A 23422-nucleotide genomic window follows, 5' to 3' on the forward strand; every position below is an offset into this window, starting at 1 on the left:
CGTATATTGTTGATTCTTACACTCAAGAACCTACAATTTTATGAATAGACGGGAATTTCGCAATACAGATTTAACAGTATGAGTTACGTACATTTCCAAATACAAATTTAACTTAAACAAACATCAGTATTAAAATAGATATATTGTAATAAATCCGTCAAAGGCAAATAATGTGGTCAATCCCACTATTCGTTGGTAAAGAGTAGCCCGACGACAACGAGACATGAACCATGGAACCTCATATCTACATTCCGTCATACTAGCAACTGGGCAACGACCGGACAGTAACTCAATCATTTATTACTTAAATACACAAAATATTTTTATTTTAATTCTTAATTTGATGTAGTTTAAAAAGTTTCAGATAATTAGGCTCAAAAGAAGTTAGATAAATACGTGTTAAAATTAAATATCTTAAGAACTTAAATTCCTGTAAATTTGTCTTCTGATTTCTCTAAAGCATAATTTCGTGAATCTACTTACTTGTAATTTTCAATGACCAAAAATTTAAATGATATTTAAAAGTGAATGGGAATTTGTTTAAAATTATTTAATAGATGTTGATAGCAACTAAAACGTTTTAAACATTTAACGTAATAAATGATCCTTTAGTTCTGCACTGAGAGAAGCAGTAATAGCTGCCGATCTTATATTTATTTGTTTATAATTAAGCACAAAGATACATAATGGGCTATCTTTGTTCTGCCCACAACAGGTATCGAAAACCTGATTCTAGTGTTGTAAGTTCGCAGGCATGCCGCTGTGCCACTATGGGACGCGATCTTATGTAATAAGCAATACATTTATTTGTTTTTTATTTGCTTTTAAAAAGCAGAATTTGTGAACGTTCACAATACCGAGTTGTTGTTGTTTTTTTATGCTATAAAAACAAGTGTATTTAGCTTGTTTGTTTGAATTTCGCGCAAAGCTACACGAGGACTATCTGCGCTAGCCATCTCTAATTTAGCAGTGTAAGACTAGAGGGAAAGCAGCTAGTCATCACCACCCACCGCCAACTCTTGGGCTACTTTTTACCAACAAATAATGGGATTGACCGTCACACTATAATGCCCCCACAGCTGAAAGGACGAGCATGTTTGATGCGACGGGGATTCGATTCTTTAAATTACGAGTCGAGCGCCCTAACCACCTGATCTGGCTGCTGATCTGAACACAAGTGATATAAATACGAACTATGAAGAAATCTCCAGTATAAAATCATTAACCATACAATTCTACAAAGAAGTTAATATGTGCAGTAACTTAGATATTGCAGTTTGATGATCGAATACTGTGGACATCATGATATTTAAAATTTAGAGCTAAGTATCTTAATGAACATTTTGAAAGGTCTACCGGGATTATAAATTGATAAAAATGATAAGTCTAACAGACTGGTCTGTTAATGAAATTGACCATGAGTGGAGAGAATAAAGTCCAGTTGAACTTCTCAAACGTATGAACATTGATGTAGTTTTTCTTGATATATTTTTGTTGAACAACTGATGACGTATCACTTCTTCATGTTTTCCTTTTAGTACCTTGCAGTCTCTAATTCACTGAAGTTAATAGAATCTTTTATTTTCCGTTCTTAAACACTGCTGCGTTATAAAAGCAGTAAAAGTAAATAAACTAAGTAGGTTAGTCGTGTCATCATTAAAAACAACCATGTATTCATAGTCATTGAGGATTAAAAGAGAAAAAAAAACAATATTGCATGACCTTTAGCTGGATGCTCATGTTAAGAAAATATTTGAAGTTTAAAGTGAATGTTACTGCCTTGTTTTCAGAACCTCAATAAAACAGTTTCGATATTTATTATTTATTGATTTATATTGATTTGTAGTCTTGTATAGAATATGGTGTTTTATTTATTATTCACGAATAAATGAGTTGTGATAGAACTTTGTTTTAATGTAAAGAAAAAGATGAAGTTTTCCATTTATAAATTGTTTGTTTTGAACTTCGCGCAAAGCTACACGAGGACTATCTGCGCTAGCCATCTCTAATTTAGCAGTGTAAGACTAGAGCGAAGGCAGCTAGTCATCACCACCCACCACCAACTCTTGAGCTACTCTTTTACCAACGAATAGTGGGATTGACCTAACATTATAACTCCCCCACGGCTGAAAGGGAGAGCATGTTTGGTGCAACCGGGATTCGAACCCACGACTCTCAGATTACGAGTCGAACGTCTTAACCCACCTGGCCATGCCCGGCCCCATCTATAAAATTGCAGTTGCAATTAGTATTTAAAAAAATAACTACCTCTTTTGTGTGAGCTATTCTGTAAACCTGCAGAGTGTATTTTTGGAATGAATAAGTATGTTTTTATAAAATACTTGTTTCTTTTAACGTTAAGTAAAATTAAATTTTCAGCACATATAACCACATTTGCAACTAGATGTGGCGTTTGCAGATAAAATAATTTTCGACAAGTATCAAACAGGCAACTCCGCAATAACTGCAGACACGATCAAGAAGTAAAGGAATTGTTCTGTTGTCTATGCGGATATGCATGCTATTTTTTGTTATGTCTAAATAAAGATTATTTTCATTAACTTTTAAGTGTTTCCAATCTGTTTATTTTTCAAGCAACTCAAAATTCAGTCAATTTGTTAATTACAGAAGTAATTACGATGAAATCCAAGTAGAAGTGAAAAAAAGCAAGAGTACTCGCCTTGTTTGTTCAGTGAGCGTTGTCATCTCATGACCTTTTTTACTCTGACAGCATTTGACATCGTAATCAGCCAAACAGGGATATTTCAGTGGTGAGAGATTATACGTGCATTACTGAAATATTCCTGTGGGACAGAGTACATTCGAGGGTAGATTATAAATAAAATATAGTTATAAATATTGTAAAGCCGTTTATAGTTGGTTGAGAAGAAAGGAAATTGTTTTTAGCTGAAAGAGTGAATCAGCTAGTGAATTTAAGCGAAGTATTTGGATCTGTGTTATCACATGTATTGTGGTACTTTGTACAACCCCATTTATTCTTTATGTTAGTGAACTGCAGTTAGAATCGTTTTAAACGTAGGCCTAAAACAAATTATAACAGTGTAGAAGAGTTCTAGTTTGTAGATATTCCAAAAATAAATAAATTTACTGTATCATACTACTAAAGAAGCCCATATAGTTAACTTTATTATCAAATACGAAAAATGCAAATTAAAAACTGTTGAAGATTGCCTGAGTTCATATAATAGATCGTTAAATCCTAATTACTACAACCAATTATTTTTAGCTCTTCATGATATGCATGCATATCATACATTTTTACCTTATCTTATGATAGTAATTTTTAAAATTTCGATTATTTAATTTATATTTAAGATATTGTTACCTTTGCTTTGTCATAGTTGCTTCATTTCTTCATTCTCTAGTAGGCGACTCTCGCCTACAAGTCAAATAAACACAACATAACCATAGAAAACACTCAAATATAAATAAAGAAACAAACATAAACAAACGCAAATTTAAAGAAGCCTTACTTATACAACAACTTAAACCCAACATAAACCAATATAAAGGAACGCCTTTATACCTATATTAATATAATAAAATAAATAAAATTATATATTCAAACATCTAATACCGCCCTCTACGTTGCGACACTCAGTTACACAACCCCTTTCAAACATGTGGTCAGCTTCCGGTCAGTTACCTCTTTCTTTGTAAACCTGACGATGACCGAAGAAGGTCGAAACGTTGTTCGCTCTTCTATGTAAAATATTTTCTCAACCCAAACGAGCCGTTTTTGCATATAAATTTCTTTCTCCTTGTTTGTTTTTTATTTGATTTTTTTGCAGTCTCGATCACAATGGTCAGGTTTCCCATATCTATAATAATTACCTCATTCTCGTGGGAGAAGTTTTTATTCTTACTATATTTTGTCTGTAGTTCCTGCAACATGTCCTTAAAGTTACACTTAAAACCTCTATTATCCTGTGGTTTATTTCCTCTATTCTGTTTAACTAGTTGTCTAACTAACGCCTTCAGTTCTTCAGCGCTACTAATAAGGGAAATCGGGTTTCAATACTATAAAATATAATATTCCTGTGGCTTCTAAATGACACCATTAGTGGTTTATCTGCAACTGTTGTAAATTAATATAAAGAGCTTCCTTTAAAGATATGCACCTACTTTGCTTCAGCCTGATCCTTATATCTTTCTCTGCTATGGCATCTATAAATTAATCACGTACGAATCAATCCGTCATTTCGTGAATAACATCTTCTGTAAATTTACGGCCTCTTGTTTCCTCTGTACCCTTTTCATAACTTCACTCAGGATAGTTGTTACGGTTCTCAGCTGGAAAGTTACTGAATGTAGTTAAGACTGGTACTTTAAAATGTGCAGCAAAGTAAATGTTTGTTGTTCTCTATTCCACCCATTTATTCTATATATGATTTCGAAATGGGAATAGTATGACTCTCGTGATACTTTTTCATTACAGTTCATCGTTTTCTCTATTAGTTGATGTTTGAACTGGCCAGCTAAACTCTGGAAATGTACTTGGTAATGTCATGGTTGTAGCAGTTCGAAACGATCCTTCAGTAAAATAGGTACAGCAATAATTGTAATAGGTGTAAAGTGAATAAGTTTTCCTATTTCATAAATTTAATAGGTGTGTTTTAATTTGGAGCTCTTAAGATAATGCACAAAAGGGTGAGGTTGATTTAATCCTTGCATTTGAAAGTTTATTTTTCGAATATTTTATTCTATCAACAAGGTTCTTTCCTACTTCACTGATACTCTTTCCTACCTCGTTTGTCTTTCTCTTCTTCACTTATTGAACTTTGTCAGTGTCCTTTCCTATTTTGCTGTTTACTTCGTCAATGTTTGTATATATATATTTCTTCATTCTCATCATACAGCCTATCCACAATATTTTATCTTTGTACACCTCTAACAGTTTCAATAATCTTGTCTTCAGTCAGAGTTATTTTGTAAATGTCTTTCGGTGTAAGAGTGATAAGTTAGGGGTTCAGTTACCCTAGATGGACACAGCAGATAACCCGATTAGCTTTGCTATAAGAAAACTCACATTCTTTCTTAAAAGTACTCCTCTTACTTGTAACTCTTCCCTTAAATTCCTGCCTTTTGACTATTGCTCTTCCTTCAGTTTCCTGTAAATAATTTTTGTTCATTTTTAATTTTCTATCTTGTTTTTCCTGCTCTTTTAATTTTCTATTCCATTCTTCTCGTTTTTTTTTTTTTTTAACTATCTGTTTTCTTTTGGTCTGCTTTAATTTTCTCTTTCTTTCCTCGGGATCTTCTTTTAATAATTCCATTATCTTAAGTAATGCTTCACCCTCATTACTTGACCTCGTGATCAACAGATTAAGAGTTGAACAAAATAACTCAATATACCCTATAACTAGCATATTTTCACATACCTTAGCTGCAATGAAAACACACTGACTAATTTGCTCGAAAAGTTAGAAACATCTGCTTTCTGAAACAATATGAAACAACTCTACAGTGACTTATTTATAATCTACTATCGAATATATTTAAAATTTGACGTCAAAATCTAGAATTTTCTAAGTCACTCACACAAACTTATTACATATTAATGTCACATGCACTTCAACTAACAAACAAGTTACAACATTAAAAATATATATCTGATAACAAAATGAAACACCTGTTTAGCGCAAAGTTACACAATAATCGGGGAATCGAATTTCGGATTTTATCGTTGTAAATGTGTAAGCTTATCGCAGAAAAACTATAATTGCTTTAAGACTTATGTCAATAGAACTATTTTCCTAGGGATTTTACAGACAGAGCTAGAATATCAAAACATATTATAACTAGAAACGTTGCCTTATTTGAATTTTATTACCGTGAAGCAAAAGTAATTTTTGATTTAAATATATATATATATATATGTCTGTGAGTTTATTATTTATTCTTCGTGAATAAGAAATGCTGTTGTAATATAAAACTAGTAGCGAAGAATGAAAAATTATAGATACATGTATATATATATTCCCTTGTTTTTATAAATGTGCACGCTAATTTGGTGTTTGGATTAGTGCGTAAGAATTGATACGAGAAGTGGCTATATTAGTAACTAATAGCTTAGAATTAAGAGCTTGAGAAGCAAGTTAGGTTTTTCATGTGATGGTATTTGAGGAAATATATTTAGGTATGCTGTGTGTGACGATAATGTGCCAGTTAGGTAGGACGTTTGAATTTTGATTTCGGTCATGTAGGTATACTTGTATTAATTATTATGTGTATACTGACATTTTACTAACTAAACTTAGAAATATATCAATCATTCACTGATTGTGTGGACCTAAGTTTAAACCGTTGGTTACACGGGGCAGGCTTAGGCAAGGCATAAAAATTAGGCAGTTTAAAAAAAAGAGTTGTGATTCGAAACTAAGTTGGAAAACTACAAATAAAAACATTAATAGTGAGATATGTTAGCATATTTTTCTTCTATTTACACAATAAAACGTTTATAGATATATTGCCCACAAATCAAAAGGTTATTTCTATACAAATCACCAGTTTAGTAGTTAAGTCTCGTGTGAAATAAGTATACATTTTTGTTCTCTTATTTAAGAAAGGATGTCGACTTAGGAAGGATTTAGATGTAGACTACTAAAATATTTCCAGAAATTGAAGGATTTTTGTACAAGGATAGGTTATGATCTCTAATGTTTTGTTGAGAAGGGAAGGACACTGGCAAGTGATCTTATTTAAGTCCACAAAATTTTCAGATAGATAAATAAGGTAAAAGTTTCTGGTTACTCTATGTTGTATACTGGAGCCAAATGAGCTGTACATCTAGCTGTGCTTTCACATATTCATTGCAAGTGGAAATTAGTGATTGAAGTTGTATTTCAAGTGCCTGGTAATCATGGTACACAAATACATTCATAGTTTATAAATTCAGTAACAATATTTTGGTGCCATTGCTGCAACATCATTTAAAAAATTGTTATGATTCCATACGTACAAAGGATCAAACCCTCTAACTATCAGTAGGAAAACTGTCCCTCTTTTAAACATATGACTAAGTATTTGGCTGCAGAGAAAGATCTTTAAACTTTAAGGAATTTCTTCTTGGTCTCATAACTAATTTCTAACATGAAAATGAATTTGAAACCAACACTCTCTGGATGATGTGAAAGCCTGCATCTTCCTCCACCCCTAACCATCAGGTAGTACAAAAACTGTCTTTTTCCAAAATGTGTGGCTGGGTATATAGCTACATAGAAAGTTTTAGTCATAGTCCATAGATATGTACTTCAACATTGAAGAAATGGATGATACCACGATCCCAAACTACATGGTATACACCACCAAGTCATTACATGTTTTTTGGTGCTGGGACCAGTAGAGAGGGCAACAAACCATGTTTCTGCTATCAGTTGTCTTTGATGGGTCCAACATAGTTAAAAACATACATGAGCAATTTGAAGGTTCTGCCTGGGATAATATTAACTGTGACCACTGCATAAGCAAGGAATTGAAGGGATACCTCCACAAAATCAGTAAAATGACACTAAGTTTAGTTATTCATGTAAACAGAATGAGGATTAGAAAAAGGAAAAGTTGTGGACAGGAAGGTTTTTAACTAGAAAGATGTTATTTTTCAGTGTAAGCTGATACATGCCATTGTCCACAAGAGATGTGAATGTAAAAGAGGCCATACATTGCTTCCACTTTAAGGAAAATTGCATAACCATATTAAATGACCACATTGTAGAAAATGCCAATCTTGTTTTCAGTTATGGAGAAAGCAAGAATGTAGTGTTGTTAATTTACCACTGAAGCACTACTTCCAACAGCTGGACAGAACCTCAGAGATAAATGATGATGCTGGTGTTCTCCTTTTTGGCAAAATGATGCTTTAGAACAGGTTGTCAGAGGAAGGTGATGACATGAATGATTTTAGTTTGAAAGAAGAGGAACAAATAATTTGAGAAATAACTTCTAGCACAAACACTATCAAATTTTGCTCCATGCCACTGTATGCAAAGCACTTTTTGAAATAGTCCTTAATTACCTAGGGAGATTTCAAGTGGATGAGGCAGACTGAATCTACCTCGGAGGTTACTGGAAGCTACCCGATTTCCACTACAGTGGATTAATGTATTTTACGATGGTTTCTGTCAGCCCAACCCTTGCTGCACATTATGTTCAAGAGATGCAAACTGTAAAAGAGGCAAGATTTGAAATAAAATGGGCAAGCTTTTAATGGCAGAAACCTATTACCTCAAATATGAGTGCAAAGTAAGAATGACACTTTCTGTTGACTTCAGCCTGACATTGTTCCTTTGTGGGTACTGGATCATCACAATTTTTAAATGATGCTATAAAGTTTACACCAAATTACTGTCATTGAATTTCGAAATTAAAAAAAAAAAATTCTATGAGTTTGTGATAAATGAATTTCTTATATCTCTAATATCAGTGTACTTAAATTAACTTTGCTAATAATGAAATACATTTTTTTTTTCAATTTATTGTGAAGTTTTAAGCCATAAGAAGTCAATGCATGTGTGATTTTTATTAATTTTCTTGCAATTCAACCCCAAAGACCTTCAATATATTGTATGCTAATTTTAAGGAAAAATGCCAATCTTGTATTTTGAACTGCATGCAAGTATGCACAAAACACCTACAAATTGACTAGTGCTATATATTAATATAAATATGATATAAATATTGTTCCAAGTAGAAAATAATTTCAAATCTAACCAGAAAAAAATGATTTAGATTGATCAAGTTTGATCTTGAAAAAGATTTAGTTAACAATATGAAATAAAATTCTATTAACTTTTCAATTATATAAGCTATAGGATTGGTTTTATACAAAACTTTTATCTCAACACACGTTATTTTGTTTTCTTTGAATTAAGATATATAATTTGAATAAAACTGAAATGCTGAGTGGTAAATTTTGAATAGTATTCGTTGTAGAACTCGTTTTACAGTTGATGAAATATTTAGAAGTAAATTACAAGTAAGTAACACTACTTCATTTTGAATTTTTATTTTCACTTACATTTAAACAAAAGTCAATTCAAAAAATAAAAAAGCAAAAGTTACAATTGAACACTAACTTAATGAAAAATATTCTCAGTGTAACCTTTTCTTGAATGAAGGTTTGTGAATGTTTGAAGTGAGAACTTATGATTGTCTGCAGAAATTGAAGATTTTGACAAAATGTTGAAAATTTGAAAGTTGCAACACTGAAACATATTAGAAAACTTAATTCAGATTATATGAATCTCTTTTTAGCAACAGTTGGGTACTATTTAAGTATTTAGTGATTTGATGCTAAGTTTCATACAGTTTGGTTAAGTATTTCTACTATAAGAAAGAAAACATCAGGAAATATTAATCACACCCTCCTAGTCTGGAAAGCTTTAATACACATCTTACTTTATTATTGCATTCCTTTCCTCATTTCCTATGTCCTGTAAATGCAAAATATATTTTCCACCCAGTTATTTATCTATTCCAAGAAAGCCTTGATAATTAGAAATAAGTATCATCACTATATTTACAAGCTTGACCGAGTTGCTAAGCATTATTATAGTCTTTCTTAATAAGATTTGTTATATATTTATTGTTTGAATACATAAAGTCTGCAGTTTGTGGGCTGAAGTTACCTTTCATTGGAATTCTTTTTATTTGTTGGAAATACATGGGCCAAATTTCACAAGTGCAATATGAAGTTGAAATAAATAGTCTGCAATAATTTTTTTTTATTTTGAAACTTCTGTATTTAATAATTTGTAGCATTAACTTGCTAAAATTATCAGAGTAATTGAAGTTGTTAGTGAAATATTTAATTTCATCAGTATGAAAGCTAGTGTAAAGAGTCACAACTATTGAAGTCAAATTTCTATTATTTTATCCTCAAAACCTTAAATTTTCTCTCAGTACCACTCCATGTGGAATCCTGTATATGGTGAGGGGACCTCCCAGGGAAGGTTCCATTCTTTCAGTTTATCTCCTCTGGAATCTAAACATCTACCTATGTGTTGGCCATGCATGATAACCTGTGAAGGGGAGGAGAGGATGCTGGTGGTTGAGGGGTCCAACCCTAACACACCACTTTGGCCTTGAATTCCTGTAGATGGGCAGCCTTGGGGTGGACCCTCTAGGGTCAGTTGGCTGGTCCACTTTGGCTAGGGTCGACCAAGTATCAGTGTTGGATGTTCTCAACAGGTGTTGTAGATGTTGTATTTGATGCTGGTGTTTGGGTATAGTGCTCACGAAAACCCTGGCATTGCTGCAGTGTCCTTGTTTGGCATTGCAGTGCATCCACTTGCAGGGTTTCATGGTGGATGGGGTCAGTGGGCACTGAAATATTCTTTTTTTATTAGGGATCCTCCAAGTTAAAACTTAAATAAAATAGTGAAAAAATAGTCTATAGGTAAACTATCACATCTTTGAAGATTTTGAGCAGCAATATTTAACATCTGTAACACTTGTACCTCATTTTCTTATACTACATTCTCTTTCAGATGAACCTTTAGAGCAGATGTCTCCCTTTTTCATTCATAAGGGACTAGAAAGACTTGCTGGCTCTCCAAAATTAGTAAAGAAGCTTTGCTCTGGTAATATATTGGTGGAAACATCCACATCTCAACATGGTGAACTCCTCTTGCATTCAAAGGTAATTGGGGATATACCTGTTGAGGTTATGCCTCGTGCTACTTTGAATTCGTCATGAAGAGTTATTGTTGAGAGGGATTTGAATAACATCTCCAAGTCTGAGATTCTCACTGGTTCCTCCACCCAAGGAGTTTCAGCGTGAGGTGTAGCTCCTCTCGCAAATATGGAATTATGATGCCGACCAGTGTCCTCGTTCTGACATTTAAATCATCACAGCCACCTGCCACCATCAAGGCAGGCTATCTTAATTGCGAGATATGGCCATACATTCCAGACCCTCTCAGATGTTTCCAGTGTCAGTAGTACGGTTACTCAAAGATGTCATGCCATGGTTCCTTTGTGTGCTCATTGTGGTGGCAGGGACCACGATGCTTATGAGTGTGAAACAGATCCTCATTGCATCAGTTACAATGACTTTCACCTGTTCTACTTTTGTTCTTGTCCTAAATGGTTCGAAGAAAAAGAGGTGCAATGTTTGAAAACAATTCAACACATTACTTACCCTGAGGCTCGTTAGTTGCTGTCCACCATTTCATCTCCGACGTATGCTGCTGTACTTCATTCCACTACTACAGTGGGAGTACAGACGGATCTCTCTGTGCCTCCAAAAGAATCGTTCTCAAACCAAATGAAAAGTATTTTGACCTCTATGGTTAAAAAGTTGATGAATCAACTTGTACACCCATCTCTGTCCCTAACATACATTCCACCAAACCCCAAGATCCACTTTCTTTGGTTCTGGGTACTGCCATTTTCTCAGGTACATCTTCTTCCACCCCAAAATACAAACCAATCATTTGTTCACATCCTCATTCACTGGAATCATCTTCCAACAAAAAATACCTGCCACATTGACCCAGGGCAGGATCTTCTGAGGTCAACAGACTTCCCTCGAACAAAGACAATAAAGAAAAAAAGATGTGGTCATAACAGAAGGGCTCTCCACCCAATTTGCCTACACATAAATAAAAATAGCCACCTTGATACAATGGAACTGTTGAGGTTTATGTTATAATCTGGATGGCATCAAAGCACTAATTGCTTCCCGCCATCCTGTATGTCTTTCCTTAAACAAAACATTTCTGAAACCTGAGGATACAGTCACCTATCAGCAGTTTTCTTTGTACAGAAATGGTGGGCTGTGTCATGGACAAGTACATAGAAGGTTGGCACTGTTGGTTGATCAGCATGTGCCCACCCTGCCTTTGCCATAGCCATCCATGTTTCCTTGGGTCATACCATCACTGTTTGTTCTCTATACCTATCATCTGGAAAGACCATGATGCTCTCATTGAACAGTTGTCATTTCTCTTTTTAATCCTGGGGGACTTCAATTGGCATCATCCCTTCTGGGGAAGTGCTGATATTGATGAGATGGGTTGCTCTGTAAAGCATATGCTCTCTGATCAAAACCCTTCTCTTTTCAACAATGGTCCTTGTACTTATTTTCATGCACCTAGTCTGTCCTTTACTGCTGTTGAGCTCTAAGTTTGCTCCACTTCTCTATTCTCCCACTTTTCATGGAGGTTTGACAATAACCCACAAGGCAATGATAATTTTCCTATAATTTTGAGAAAGACTGGCCATGGTCTGCCACCTGACCCACATGCCCTGGTGGAAACTGAATCAAGCAAATTTGCTCTCTTTCATTGCTCTTGCCAATACTCTTGGCAAAAGCTTTTGCCAGGTATCTAGCACTTCTACTTCTTCCTCCACCTTCTTAGCTATTAAGACTCGGGCAGAGCAATCAACTCTTTCCTTTCAAGCTGATTGTCTCTATGACTATAATCGTCCCTTTACACTGGTGGAACTCGAACTGGCGTTTCATCGGTCTGGCAGTACATCGGTCATACCTGATGATGTACACTATGAAATGTTGCACCATCTATCTCTTGCCTCTCTTCTGATTGTTTTTAACCAGATCTAGTAGGAGAATGTTTTTTTCCTGATGCCTGGTGCCAGGCTATTGTCCTATCTTTCTCTAAGCCTGGGAAGGATCCCAAGATTCCTTCAAACTACCATCCAGTTGCATTGATGAGCTGTTTCTGTAAAACTTTAGAGAGGATGGTTAATGCTCGTCTCGTTTGGTTCCTCAAATCAAACAATCTCCTCTCACCCACCCAGTATGGGTTCCGACAACAGCGTTCCACCATGGACCACCTGATTTGACTTGAAATGTCAATATGAGAAGCTTTCTCAAATGACAACATCTGGTATTAATATTCTTTGACATTGAGAAGACTTATGATACAACATGGAGGTATGGAATTTTGTGAAACCTCCGTTTATATGGATTAATAACTATTTGCTCATTTTTAATGGACAGATGATTCCATGTTTGTGTGGGTTCAAAACTTTCCCATTCTTTTTTACAGGAACTTGGAGTCCCTCAGGATTGTGTTTTGAGTGTCACACTTTTCAGGATAAAGAATAATGCCATCACTGGACAACTACCTCTTACTGTTGCAAACAAGCTCTATGTCAACAACTTTCTTATCTCATGTCATTTGTTGAATGTGAGGTATATTGAGCAACAGCTACAGACTGCCCACTATCGTTTACTGAAGTGGAACACAGCAAATGGCTTTAACTTCTCTCTCTCTAAAACAATTTGCATGTACTTTTGCCACCAACAGGGTATTCATCCTGATCCTGAGCTCCATATCGGTGAAGTTGTGATGCCTGTGCTCCCTGAGACAAAGTTTTAGGGCTTATCTTTGACCATAAGCTGACCTTTATATCACACATCAAGCAGCTATGGGCCAAATGAACAAGACCACTGAACATCCTCCGTGTCCTCTCTTTCACCACTTGGGGAGTATATTAATGTTCTATGCTAAAGATATATCGTGCTCTTATTCGATCAAAACTAGACTATGGATCACTGGTCTTTGGCTCTGCCATGACTTTGGCCTTAAAGATGCTGGACCCCTTTCATCATCAGGGTCTTTGGCTCTACACCAGGGCTTTCCACACTTCCCCACATCAAAGCTTATGTACAGTGTCATGAATCTTCTTTGTACCTCTGCCATTTGCAATTGTCTTTACTGTATGCTTCAAAACTTACTGTTGAGGTAATTAACAAAAACATTCCACCTGGGTTTGTTTACCTTCCTCAGTGGGCCATACTTTTTCAGAACAGACAACATGCCATTGTGAATTTTGGCCTTCATATCCAGGCACAATTGGATGTGACCTATCTTTAAGTCATCTGAGAAAAGCAGACATTCCTGATTGTTATTTGCTGAACATCTTTCGAACCATCCCTCCATTCATATTTATACAGATGGTTTGAAATCATGTGAATCCGTGAGCTCTGCCATGGTTTGTTGTGGTTTGGTGGTTGCATGCAGAATCCCCTCTATAGCTTCTGTGTTTACTGCTGAACTGTACACCATTTCTCTTGCCCTGGATTACATAGAAGCTAAGCAGTACTCAAATTGCACTATTTATACTGACTTGCTTAGTTCTCTATTGGCCCTGGAATTGCTTTCCCTCATTTCACACCCTGTTCTTGCCAATATTCAAAACTGACTGGCTCATTTCTCTTTAACATCTTCTATCCAGTTTTTCTGGATATCAGGCCATGTTGGTATTAGTGGGAATGAGCTTGCCGACACCGCAGCCACATCTGTCTTCTCTGGCACTGTCACTGCTGTGCCTGTTCCATACATGGACTATGGTCCTGTATTCAGGGCTCGGCTCCTACCAGTTGGGAGTCGACTTGAAGTGAGTAACGTGAAAACAAGCTTTTCCAATTAAAACCCCCTATTGGACTTTGGTCATCTTACTTTCATAAGGATCAGAAAGAAGTTATTCTAACTGGACTACAAATTGGTCACAGATTTTTTAACTCATCATTTTCTTTTATCTGGGTATGATGCACCAGTGTGTTGTCTGTGCAATACTCCAGTTACAATAAGGCACATTTTACTGTCTTACCATCATTATAACTCTCAACGACAGCACCAGTTTAAACATGTTATGTCCCAAGGTTTATCCATAACGTTAGACAGTGTTATTGGTTATGGTGACACTGTCCACCTTAGAAACGTTTTTAGTTTTTTAAAGGTCAGTTAATCTTTTTAATGCTATTTAAGTTTTTTAATTTATATGTTAGACTTTTTAATGTGATTCCCTTCTGAGAATCAAAGTTCATCTAGTTCAATTTTAAATTAGAAAATGGCTGTAATGTCAAATAACTCGAAAGCTGGACTGGAAACACCAACTTCAGGTGACTAATGCTGCTGTTTGAACTACCCAATAGTCATCCTGGCATGTTATAATTAAAATTTTGCAAGAAATCTTTTAAAACTTGTATTACATTATTTTTTGAAAATAGCCATAACATCAAATAACTCGAAACCAGGACTGGAAAGGCTAACTTCAGGTGACTGATGTTGATTTTTGACCTTACTTGTTAGTCATCCTGGTGAGTTATGATAATTACAATTATGCTACAGAAAGTCCTTTACAACTTGTATTACTGTAGTTTTTCTCTTACTGCTGTAGACCAGATGTAAAAATTGGATTTAATGCTATTTATGTTTTTAATTCAAAAGTTAAACTTTGCCCTCTTTTACCTTAATTTCCTTTTATGAATTTTAATACTTTTCCTTTAATTTTAACTTTTTACTGTATGTTTGGCACAGATAGTTTAGTTGCTTTGCACCATAAAACACCAAATCAACTAACCAACTCTCTTAATATTGAATGAAGTTACAAAAGTTAATTTTTAATATTAAAGTGATTTTTATTGCAAGAACTTAGTTTTGGTAATTTCAAATGTTTTGTCAGCTTTTGGCATTTAAGTTGAAATTTTTAAAATACCACACTCATATGCAACTAGCATTCCAGAAAATGTTTACTCTTTCATTGGTCAGCCTAGCTAATGAGTTGTTGTATTAAACAAAAGTCCCTTTGGATAATGACTTGCAGAAGACAAAAGACAGACCTGAATTTTTTTTTTTTTTTTTACCATTGCATTTGAATCTTAAAAGTTTAAGAATAATATTTTTAAATTTAATTGAAAAGTGGCCTGCTTAAAAAATAATGAGAAAAGAAATATTTGTCTAAGTTTGTGTGTGAGAATTATACATAAGAGAGCTTATTAAAATGTTCTATATATTTTTCTTCACAAATTATAGTGCTCCCATACTCCAATTGATACTTGAAATAATTTGTATATACTAAAATGTTTTGGGAGAGCAGTGTGGTAATAAACCATTTATCACAAAGAACACTTTCCCCCTTTTTTAACTTTTTTTTTCTAATTTTGGATTTGGCTCTAATAGCAAGGATGGCTTACAAGTAGGTCTTAATCATTTTATGTATTAAAGAGTGGTGAAAAGAGCATTAAAAGTTTTCAGAAGTTTGTAATAGAAATTATTCCTATTCTTGCAATGTAATAAAATTACACGTACACACACACACACACACACACACACACACACACACACACACATACATAATGTATGCATTAACAGCATAAGTAAAAAACTTCAATGTTATTTTTAAAAAAGTCAGAAGGGCTGTAAGAGCATAGTTATCAGTTGTTTACATTTTAAAAAATATAAGGTTTCTTGTAATCCCACATACATTTGTCAAAACAAATTCATGGTGTTCATCAACCCAAAAACTGAAAAATACTGGTGCATATAAAGTTACATTTCTTTTCTTTTTTTGGTAGTCAGATCTTTTATTTTGTATTTACAAAACTTTACTAGAGATCAGTGTTATTGTCGTACAGTACCTGTGGAGATTCATAGAATACCATTGATCATTAAGAACTATAATTTGAAAGGACCACTAGCAGATTTTTTTTCAAAATTGTAAGTGTCATGGAGGATATATATCAGAAGCAGCAGATCCAAAACTTATTTCTAAGTGTAAGGTAACAGTGAAGCAGCTGTTGATGTGATGATGAAGGGATACCAGTTGTAGAGAAAGAAAATGGTGAAAAAAGACTAACTGATGTTGCTAATAAAAATGATAAATGTCCTAAAAAGAGACATTTCTACTTAGAGGCCAGGTACACTCAGAGAATGTTCAGAAGACATGGACAGAGTGATTAATTGTGAGGATATAGAAACCACTACAGCCATACTATGTGTAGAAAAAGCCACATCAACTGGACTCCTAAGATCAAGCCATGTAGATTTATGTTTTGCTTCTAGTCTTGTGTAGATTCTACTTAGTTAACAAAAATTACACATTTCATCTATTTGACCCAGAAATTTGTTGCTGAGAAAAAAAACTGTACCTGTAATTGGGGCTAGATTATTTATTAGGCACAGTGCCTAGAGCCTACAAAAACATTGGGTCCACAAAAATGTTCCTTAAAAGTTAATATTTGGTTTTAACATATATGGCTAGTTGGGCCTAAAAACACAATGTGCCTGAGCCATATGGTCATCTTGCTCTGGTACTGCATATAATAACAGATGGATATAAAGAAGAGTAGCAGTAAAAATATGTTAATAAATTTATTTGTTAAACTATTAGTGTTTGTTTTTCATGTATATTGATTTATTTTATAAGTTCAAGAATAAAATTTATTAGTAATATATAAAAAGTACAGTATTTGTTAAAAGGGATTAAATAAAATATATACATTTAAATATTGTAAGTAATTTGGATTTTACACCAAGTTTTACTCAAAACCTTTTTAGAGCTACATGTATAGAGGTTTTGTAAATGGTAGTTACACACCTACATCATACATTTCTTTCTGGTACAGTCATGCTTAAAAATAATAACAGTAAGACCTTGCAGTAACCTGTTTTACATAATTTGTTGATGTTGTATAGACAGTAAATAAATGGCTTGTTTCCAGTTTCGTTGGTTGGTGATCACGTAATGAACTCTCTGTCAAGCTCTTCCATTATTAAGATTGCTTTTTACTGAAATGTATAAAAAAGTATTTAACTTTTGCTTGTCCTAATTGTCTTACTTTTCCTAAATTTTGTGTTATACATAAATGTTTTTAATTAAACAAAATATTTAATTACGAACTGTTATGCAATTTTAATAACATTATTCTTCTATGACAGAAACCAGGATAGTTTAACTTGTAAGGATTTTGAGGTAGCTAATAGTAGCTTCCATTACTACTGCAGTCTGTTTACTCTGTAAAGAAATACATTGAATTAATATTTTTAACTTTTCAAGGAAACAGCCTTAACATACTTGCAGAAAACTATATTTCAAGTGCATGTTGTTGAAACACAGGAGGTAAATGTTCCATATTTTTCTAGACATGTATCCGACACATTTCCTTATCTCAGTGTCTTTATTTTAATAATTAAACTGGAACACGATGTGTTTTGCAGTAACATTTCATAAAAAAATTAATTTTTGATAGTTTAAAATTTTGTATGTGTTTGTTAGTTAATTTTGTAGATTAGAGTTATGAAATAAGTAAGATATCTTCACAGTTACTTAACAAAATAAGTTATTATAAAGATTACAAAATAATCACTTAAAAAGTATACTCTATTTGCTTCATGTAAAAGAGAAGCAAAATTATGTGGTAGGAAAAAATTTTAGTTTTACAAAAAAATCTCTTGAATGAAATACTTCTCTAGTTTTATACGAGAAATCCACTGAAACATTTGTAGTTTTACAAAATAAGAATTTTTTTGTAATAATTTCTATGAATAGTTAGGATAACTTTGAATGTTTGTTAAAAAAATACTGCAAAGTTCAGTCCGCTTAATACAAGGAAGCCATTTTATTTCTCCCAAGGAAAGTTAAGTAAGTTTCATATTATTAACAGTAACTAAGCTATAGACTTAAATTTACAAATAAATAACATTAGTCATTTACTAGCTAACTTATCAAGTGTCTCTAGTACTTTATCACTTTATTGGTGCAGAAACTCAAAACTTGCAGTACTGAAATAACACACACACACACACACACACACACTATCAACAACTTACAAATACTACTGTAGTTCAGCTGGCATATTGTGCTTCATAGTTTTAAGTACATTTTAGTCATTAAGCTTACCATGTGATAATAAAATTTCCTAAAATCATCTGAAATGAGCTTATTAAAACACAACTGCATACAAAATCAAGTGAAACATTCTGGTACTTCAAAATGAACTGTTCAGGTTGAAAATTTTTAGGTTAAAGTTAGTTGCAAGATTCATGTTTACAAAACAAGTTTGTTTGTTTTTTAATGAAGAACTTTCAGAACTTTTTGAAAATTAGGTTACTTACTGTTACTTTTAGAAACCTATTGCATCTTTTAGGAGATGAAGGAAAACATTTTAGTTTGTACCAAGTAATGAAAGTGCAATGCTTTCACAACTTCATATGAAAACTTTTTTTAATTTTATATCTTTCTCAGTATTGGTTTAAAGGAAAATTTCTGTCTCTTAAGTATTCTGAGGTTAGGTTTTTTGTTGACATTTTTTACCTTTTTAATTTTTTGTATTATGTTTATAAAAATTAAAGGGAATAATATTAAGGATGTGACTTTTATAGACTTTTTATTATGAGTTTTTATTGGTGAATATCTATTGTTTTAAAAGAACATTTTAATTATAGTAACTCGTATCTATTTTGCTGTCATACATAATGCTTTTGAGGTTGAGTTGAACACACAACAAAATAGGTCATTCCAAAACATTCATGAAATGTCTAAGTAGTGATAAGAGTAACATTACTGTAATCCATCTAAAATGCTTGATATGTACTTTATTTCCACAGTTTATTTGTAACAATCAATGTTTTTTAGGGTGTTTCCTCCTAGTTCTTAACACACAAGCGATGGAGGAATATTTTTTGGTTAGTATAAATTCTCACACTTAACTTTCATTTCTAATATTCCTAACTTGTATACCATTGCTTCTTTTTTTTAATGTTAACATTGGAAGTATATTTCTGGTCACCTTACATGCCTGACTAGCTAACAAAGAACTTTTGCCCAGTGATTTGTAGCAGAAAAACATGAAAGTATTAATTTTTTCATACTCTTAAACTTTGTAATGGTCTAATTAAGAAAGACATGAGGTGGGGCTGTAATGAATTATTGTAATCACTTTAGTTAGGCCTTAAAAACCTCACTTTTTCACTTACTTAAATATTTTACATCACTATAATTTGTTAACAAATGTATATATTATGTGCAACATTCATGACTAATGTACTTAATAATAAAGATAAAATCAAGATGTCTATGCAGCCAACAATTCTTTATTAAACTTTGAAAAGAACAGTGTTGACCAATTTTATAATTGTTGTAAAGCTTTTACATTTAATGCTTCTGAGCATTATTTAAAATGCTCCATGAAGACAGCGTTTTTACATCTGTTGTATGCTGTTTTCTTTTTGTTGTTGTTGTTTTTTATTATGTCATTTGTTGCTGCTGTTCTTTACTCATGATTTGCAGTAGATTAGGTATGCAGTAACATTAATGTGAAGATTGCTATTTCAGAGTACTTGGAAGTTATCATGCCATTATCAGTATAGATCGACGTAGTCAGAATATGTATTTATTTTTGTTTAGTTATTTTAGCATTTCAAAAGATTTGGTTAATATATTTTTTTATTAAATACTTGTTTTATTTTGTTATTGCATACCTTGACATATTTGTGGTTGCTGTAGCACAAGTTGTCATAAGCACCCATAAAAAATGGTTTTGCAGTGGTTTATCAAAGCACTTATCAAATCTTTCACAATGCACAATATTCTTGCAATCAGCTAGTGTTTGTTTGTACATGAAAACTTAGATAACTTTGTGATCCTATTGACTGCTGTGACTCCAATGCTTTATTTTTAATTGGCTTAGACTAGCAATATTATGCTCATAGTATTATGATATTTCTGAAATATATTATATTATTTACACATCCAATATTTGTAACTGAGAAATTAAATCAGTGTGTTACATTTAAATAATAATTTTTTATTAATTATTGGTAAATTCAGAACAGTAAAAACAGCATAATAAGTTTGGTTGTAACATAATTGCACTTAATGAACTACTTTGATTTTCTATGTGAAACAAGGCTGTAAGGTCTATCATACTGAATGAAGATCATCATAGTTTACTTCTGGTTTGCTTTAGCCAATATAACTGTTTTGTTCTCAACATTAGGAAAAAAAATATTGGTGGACAAGTTGGATTTTGTTCTTTAAATGACACCCTAGTGAGAAGCATTGTTACAAAAAGTTTAAATAAATTTAGCTCTAAACATGACAAGAAAATGCAAAACTAAATGAAATGGGCAAACACGTGTGTGTGTGTATATATTATATATATATATGGCACTGACTTCATAACAAAGTACATTCACCATTTAAATTCAACAACACAACACAGTGATTTAGGTATGTATATATCTTGTGTTTATACTCATTACTTAAACTTGCAATAGTATCATTTCATTGTTTGTCATTATGAGTATAGCCTGTATCATTAACTACCTACATTTCACAGTCAGTATACTATTATGTTGCCTGCATAGGCCTATGTTTATATGCAATTTGAAGCATTGACCTGGAGTAAAAACAGTTGGTATTTTGTTCAGTGCATTCAGTGGCTCAAATAGGTTTAGTTTAACATTAAAATTGTTATCCACTTCATATGCATTTATAATTTATTGTCCAAGGCTTAACATGATGAGATTCATGTTTAGTTCTGATTTTCAAGATACTTTTGAATTTAGATTTGATTATTTCTTAAATTTGTATTAACTGATCACATACTAGCTAATTAAAGAGCTGATTTTGTAGCTTTTTTTTATTTAAGTACCAATTTAAACAAATGTTTTTATGTACAATAATATTTGTTCATTGATTTTTTAATCAACTGTTAGGCCTATATGTCGTTTTTGGTAAATTTCTGTTATCAGTCACTAGGATTATCTTTTACAGTTCATTTGTTTTATTAATTCAAGCTTTACTGTGTGTGTTAAATTATTTTAATTGCATTGTATGTTATGCAAGGTTTATATGTTTATACTTTGTAATATTGCTTGAAAATGAAGAGAAGACTTTTTCTAGCACCAGTTGTTTTCTTAGTGGGGGTCCTTCTGCTTCCAGCATTTCTTAACTTTGGAAAACATAGCTCTGCATACACAAGATAAGGAGGTATACAGATTGCTTCTTAAAACAACTTGCTTGCTGTGGATAGACAACTTCTGTTGATATTCAAGGCCAGTTAAAATACAAAAACAGAATGGGGTACAACTTATTTCAAAATGTGATAATGGCAATAGAGTGAAAGGATATATTAATGTTACTGCAGAAGCCAGTCATAAAAGCTAGCAGTGATTTTATGTTCAGCAGTATCTTTTGCAGTACTCAATTGTGTAACTCGGGCAAGAAAAACTGGTTTTCAAAAATAACTGATTTGTATTAGATTAATTAAGCTGTGTTTATTTTTGTGTTGCCTTATAGGATATTGATGGCTTTGGTAATGCAAATGTAAGTAGTCTAAAAACAAGCATTGATTAGGTATTTAAAGGTTATGAAAAGGCTTTAAATCCATTAGAGAAGTACCTTTACCTGCTAGTTTTAGCTATAGCTGATGGATTCTCTGTTAATGCTGGAGTTTACAATGGATTGCTAACCTATCTGAAAAATGACAATCACCTATGGCTTCGATGCATTCATTACACTTCCTATAGAGCTGAAGTGTTGTTGAAAAATACTGTCTCTCAATCTTTTGTCGATGTGAAAAACTTCATTACAACTATATATTACCTATTTAAATTATTTGAAAAGTTCAGAAAGCACTTTGAAACAACTGTCAGTGCATTTGTTGTGCAGCATTTTAATTTTCATGAAGTGCATAGTATATGATTTGTTTTGCACATAAAATGTGGAGTAAAACATTTACTGATTAATTAGTTAATTCTTACTCAAATAACAGGGAATTGATTTCCTTGCCAAATGTAAATAGAGAGCAGTATGAGCTGAATTCTAAATTCCATGAACTCTTACAAAAAGAAAAAAAGGGTGAAATAATTTTCTTTTCTGTCATAATGTTGTTTGCACAAAGATGAATGGGATGCATCTTCTGTTTTGTCTATGCAGTTTGATAAAAATATTTTGTGCTATCAGATACACACAGTGAAAAGTATGTTTTCAATAGAACCAGGAAACTGGAGTAGCACCACCATTGAAATTGGGTGCTTAAATTTACTTGCAGAGCATTTTTATGAAACATTAAAAATGAACAATTTTGATAAAAGTAAGCATGAAAGAATTTGACAGAATGATTAAGTACCACATGAATGGAGTCAAAATAAAGACCTCCAGGGGCTAGTGCTTCTGCTTAGAAGTAAAGAATTTAAGAATGTGTGTATCCTGGTTGAAATAGTGCTTTGCATAGGGCATAATAATAGTGTTGTTGAGGCAGATTTCAGTCACCTTACCTACTCGTACAAGCATGCATCAGTGGAAAGCAAATGAATTTGTATAAAAGCATGAAGAAAAGAAACAAAAGATTATGGCAAAAAGAAGGAAAATAAATTTGATACAAATATATCTAACATGTCTAAAAAAAATGTGCAGAAAGAAATGGAAGTCAGACATGTACAATGAAATTGGATTTATTCTGTTGGTGATGAAAAGTTATTATGGAGATTGTGACAAGGATGATTTTGCTTCTAGTATGTATAGTAAATCAAGTGACAAAACTGAAACAGATAAGATTATTTTTCAAACAGTGATTACACAGGAATAATTTGATGTTGGCATTGTTGATAAAGATTGTTCTTCTGTACACTGTGTGTGAGGATAA

The 23422-nt window shown here is 33.0% G+C and overlaps 1 protein-coding gene across 12 annotated transcripts in view; it reads left to right on the forward strand.

Annotated features, from left to right (window-relative positions):
* Positions 1 to 6028: 6028 nt before the first annotated feature.
* LOC143225590 (USP6 N-terminal-like protein) overlaps positions 6029 to 23422 on the forward strand; it is an 84944-nt gene continuing 67550 nt past the window's right edge. For 3 of the 12 annotated variants that reach the window (XM_076455299.1, XM_076455294.1, XM_076455297.1), the window contains exon 1: positions 6038 to 6223. Coding sequence is in view for 1 of the 12 variants with exons in the window: in XM_076455291.1 (XP_076311406.1) it covers positions 6136 to 6193 (58 nt within the window). In the remaining 11 variants the exon portion in view is untranslated. Of the gene's footprint in view, positions 6228 to 19407; positions 19458 to 23422 lie in introns of all 12 variants that reach the window. The other 9 variants (XM_076455305.1, XM_076455304.1, XM_076455306.1 and 6 more) reach the window with 7 other exon arrangements.

This window comes from Tachypleus tridentatus, chromosome 9, assembly GCF_004210375.1.
Source record: "Tachypleus tridentatus isolate NWPU-2018 chromosome 9, ASM421037v1, whole genome shotgun sequence".
Lineage (NCBI taxonomy): Eukaryota > Metazoa > Arthropoda > Merostomata > Xiphosura > Limulidae > Tachypleus > Tachypleus tridentatus.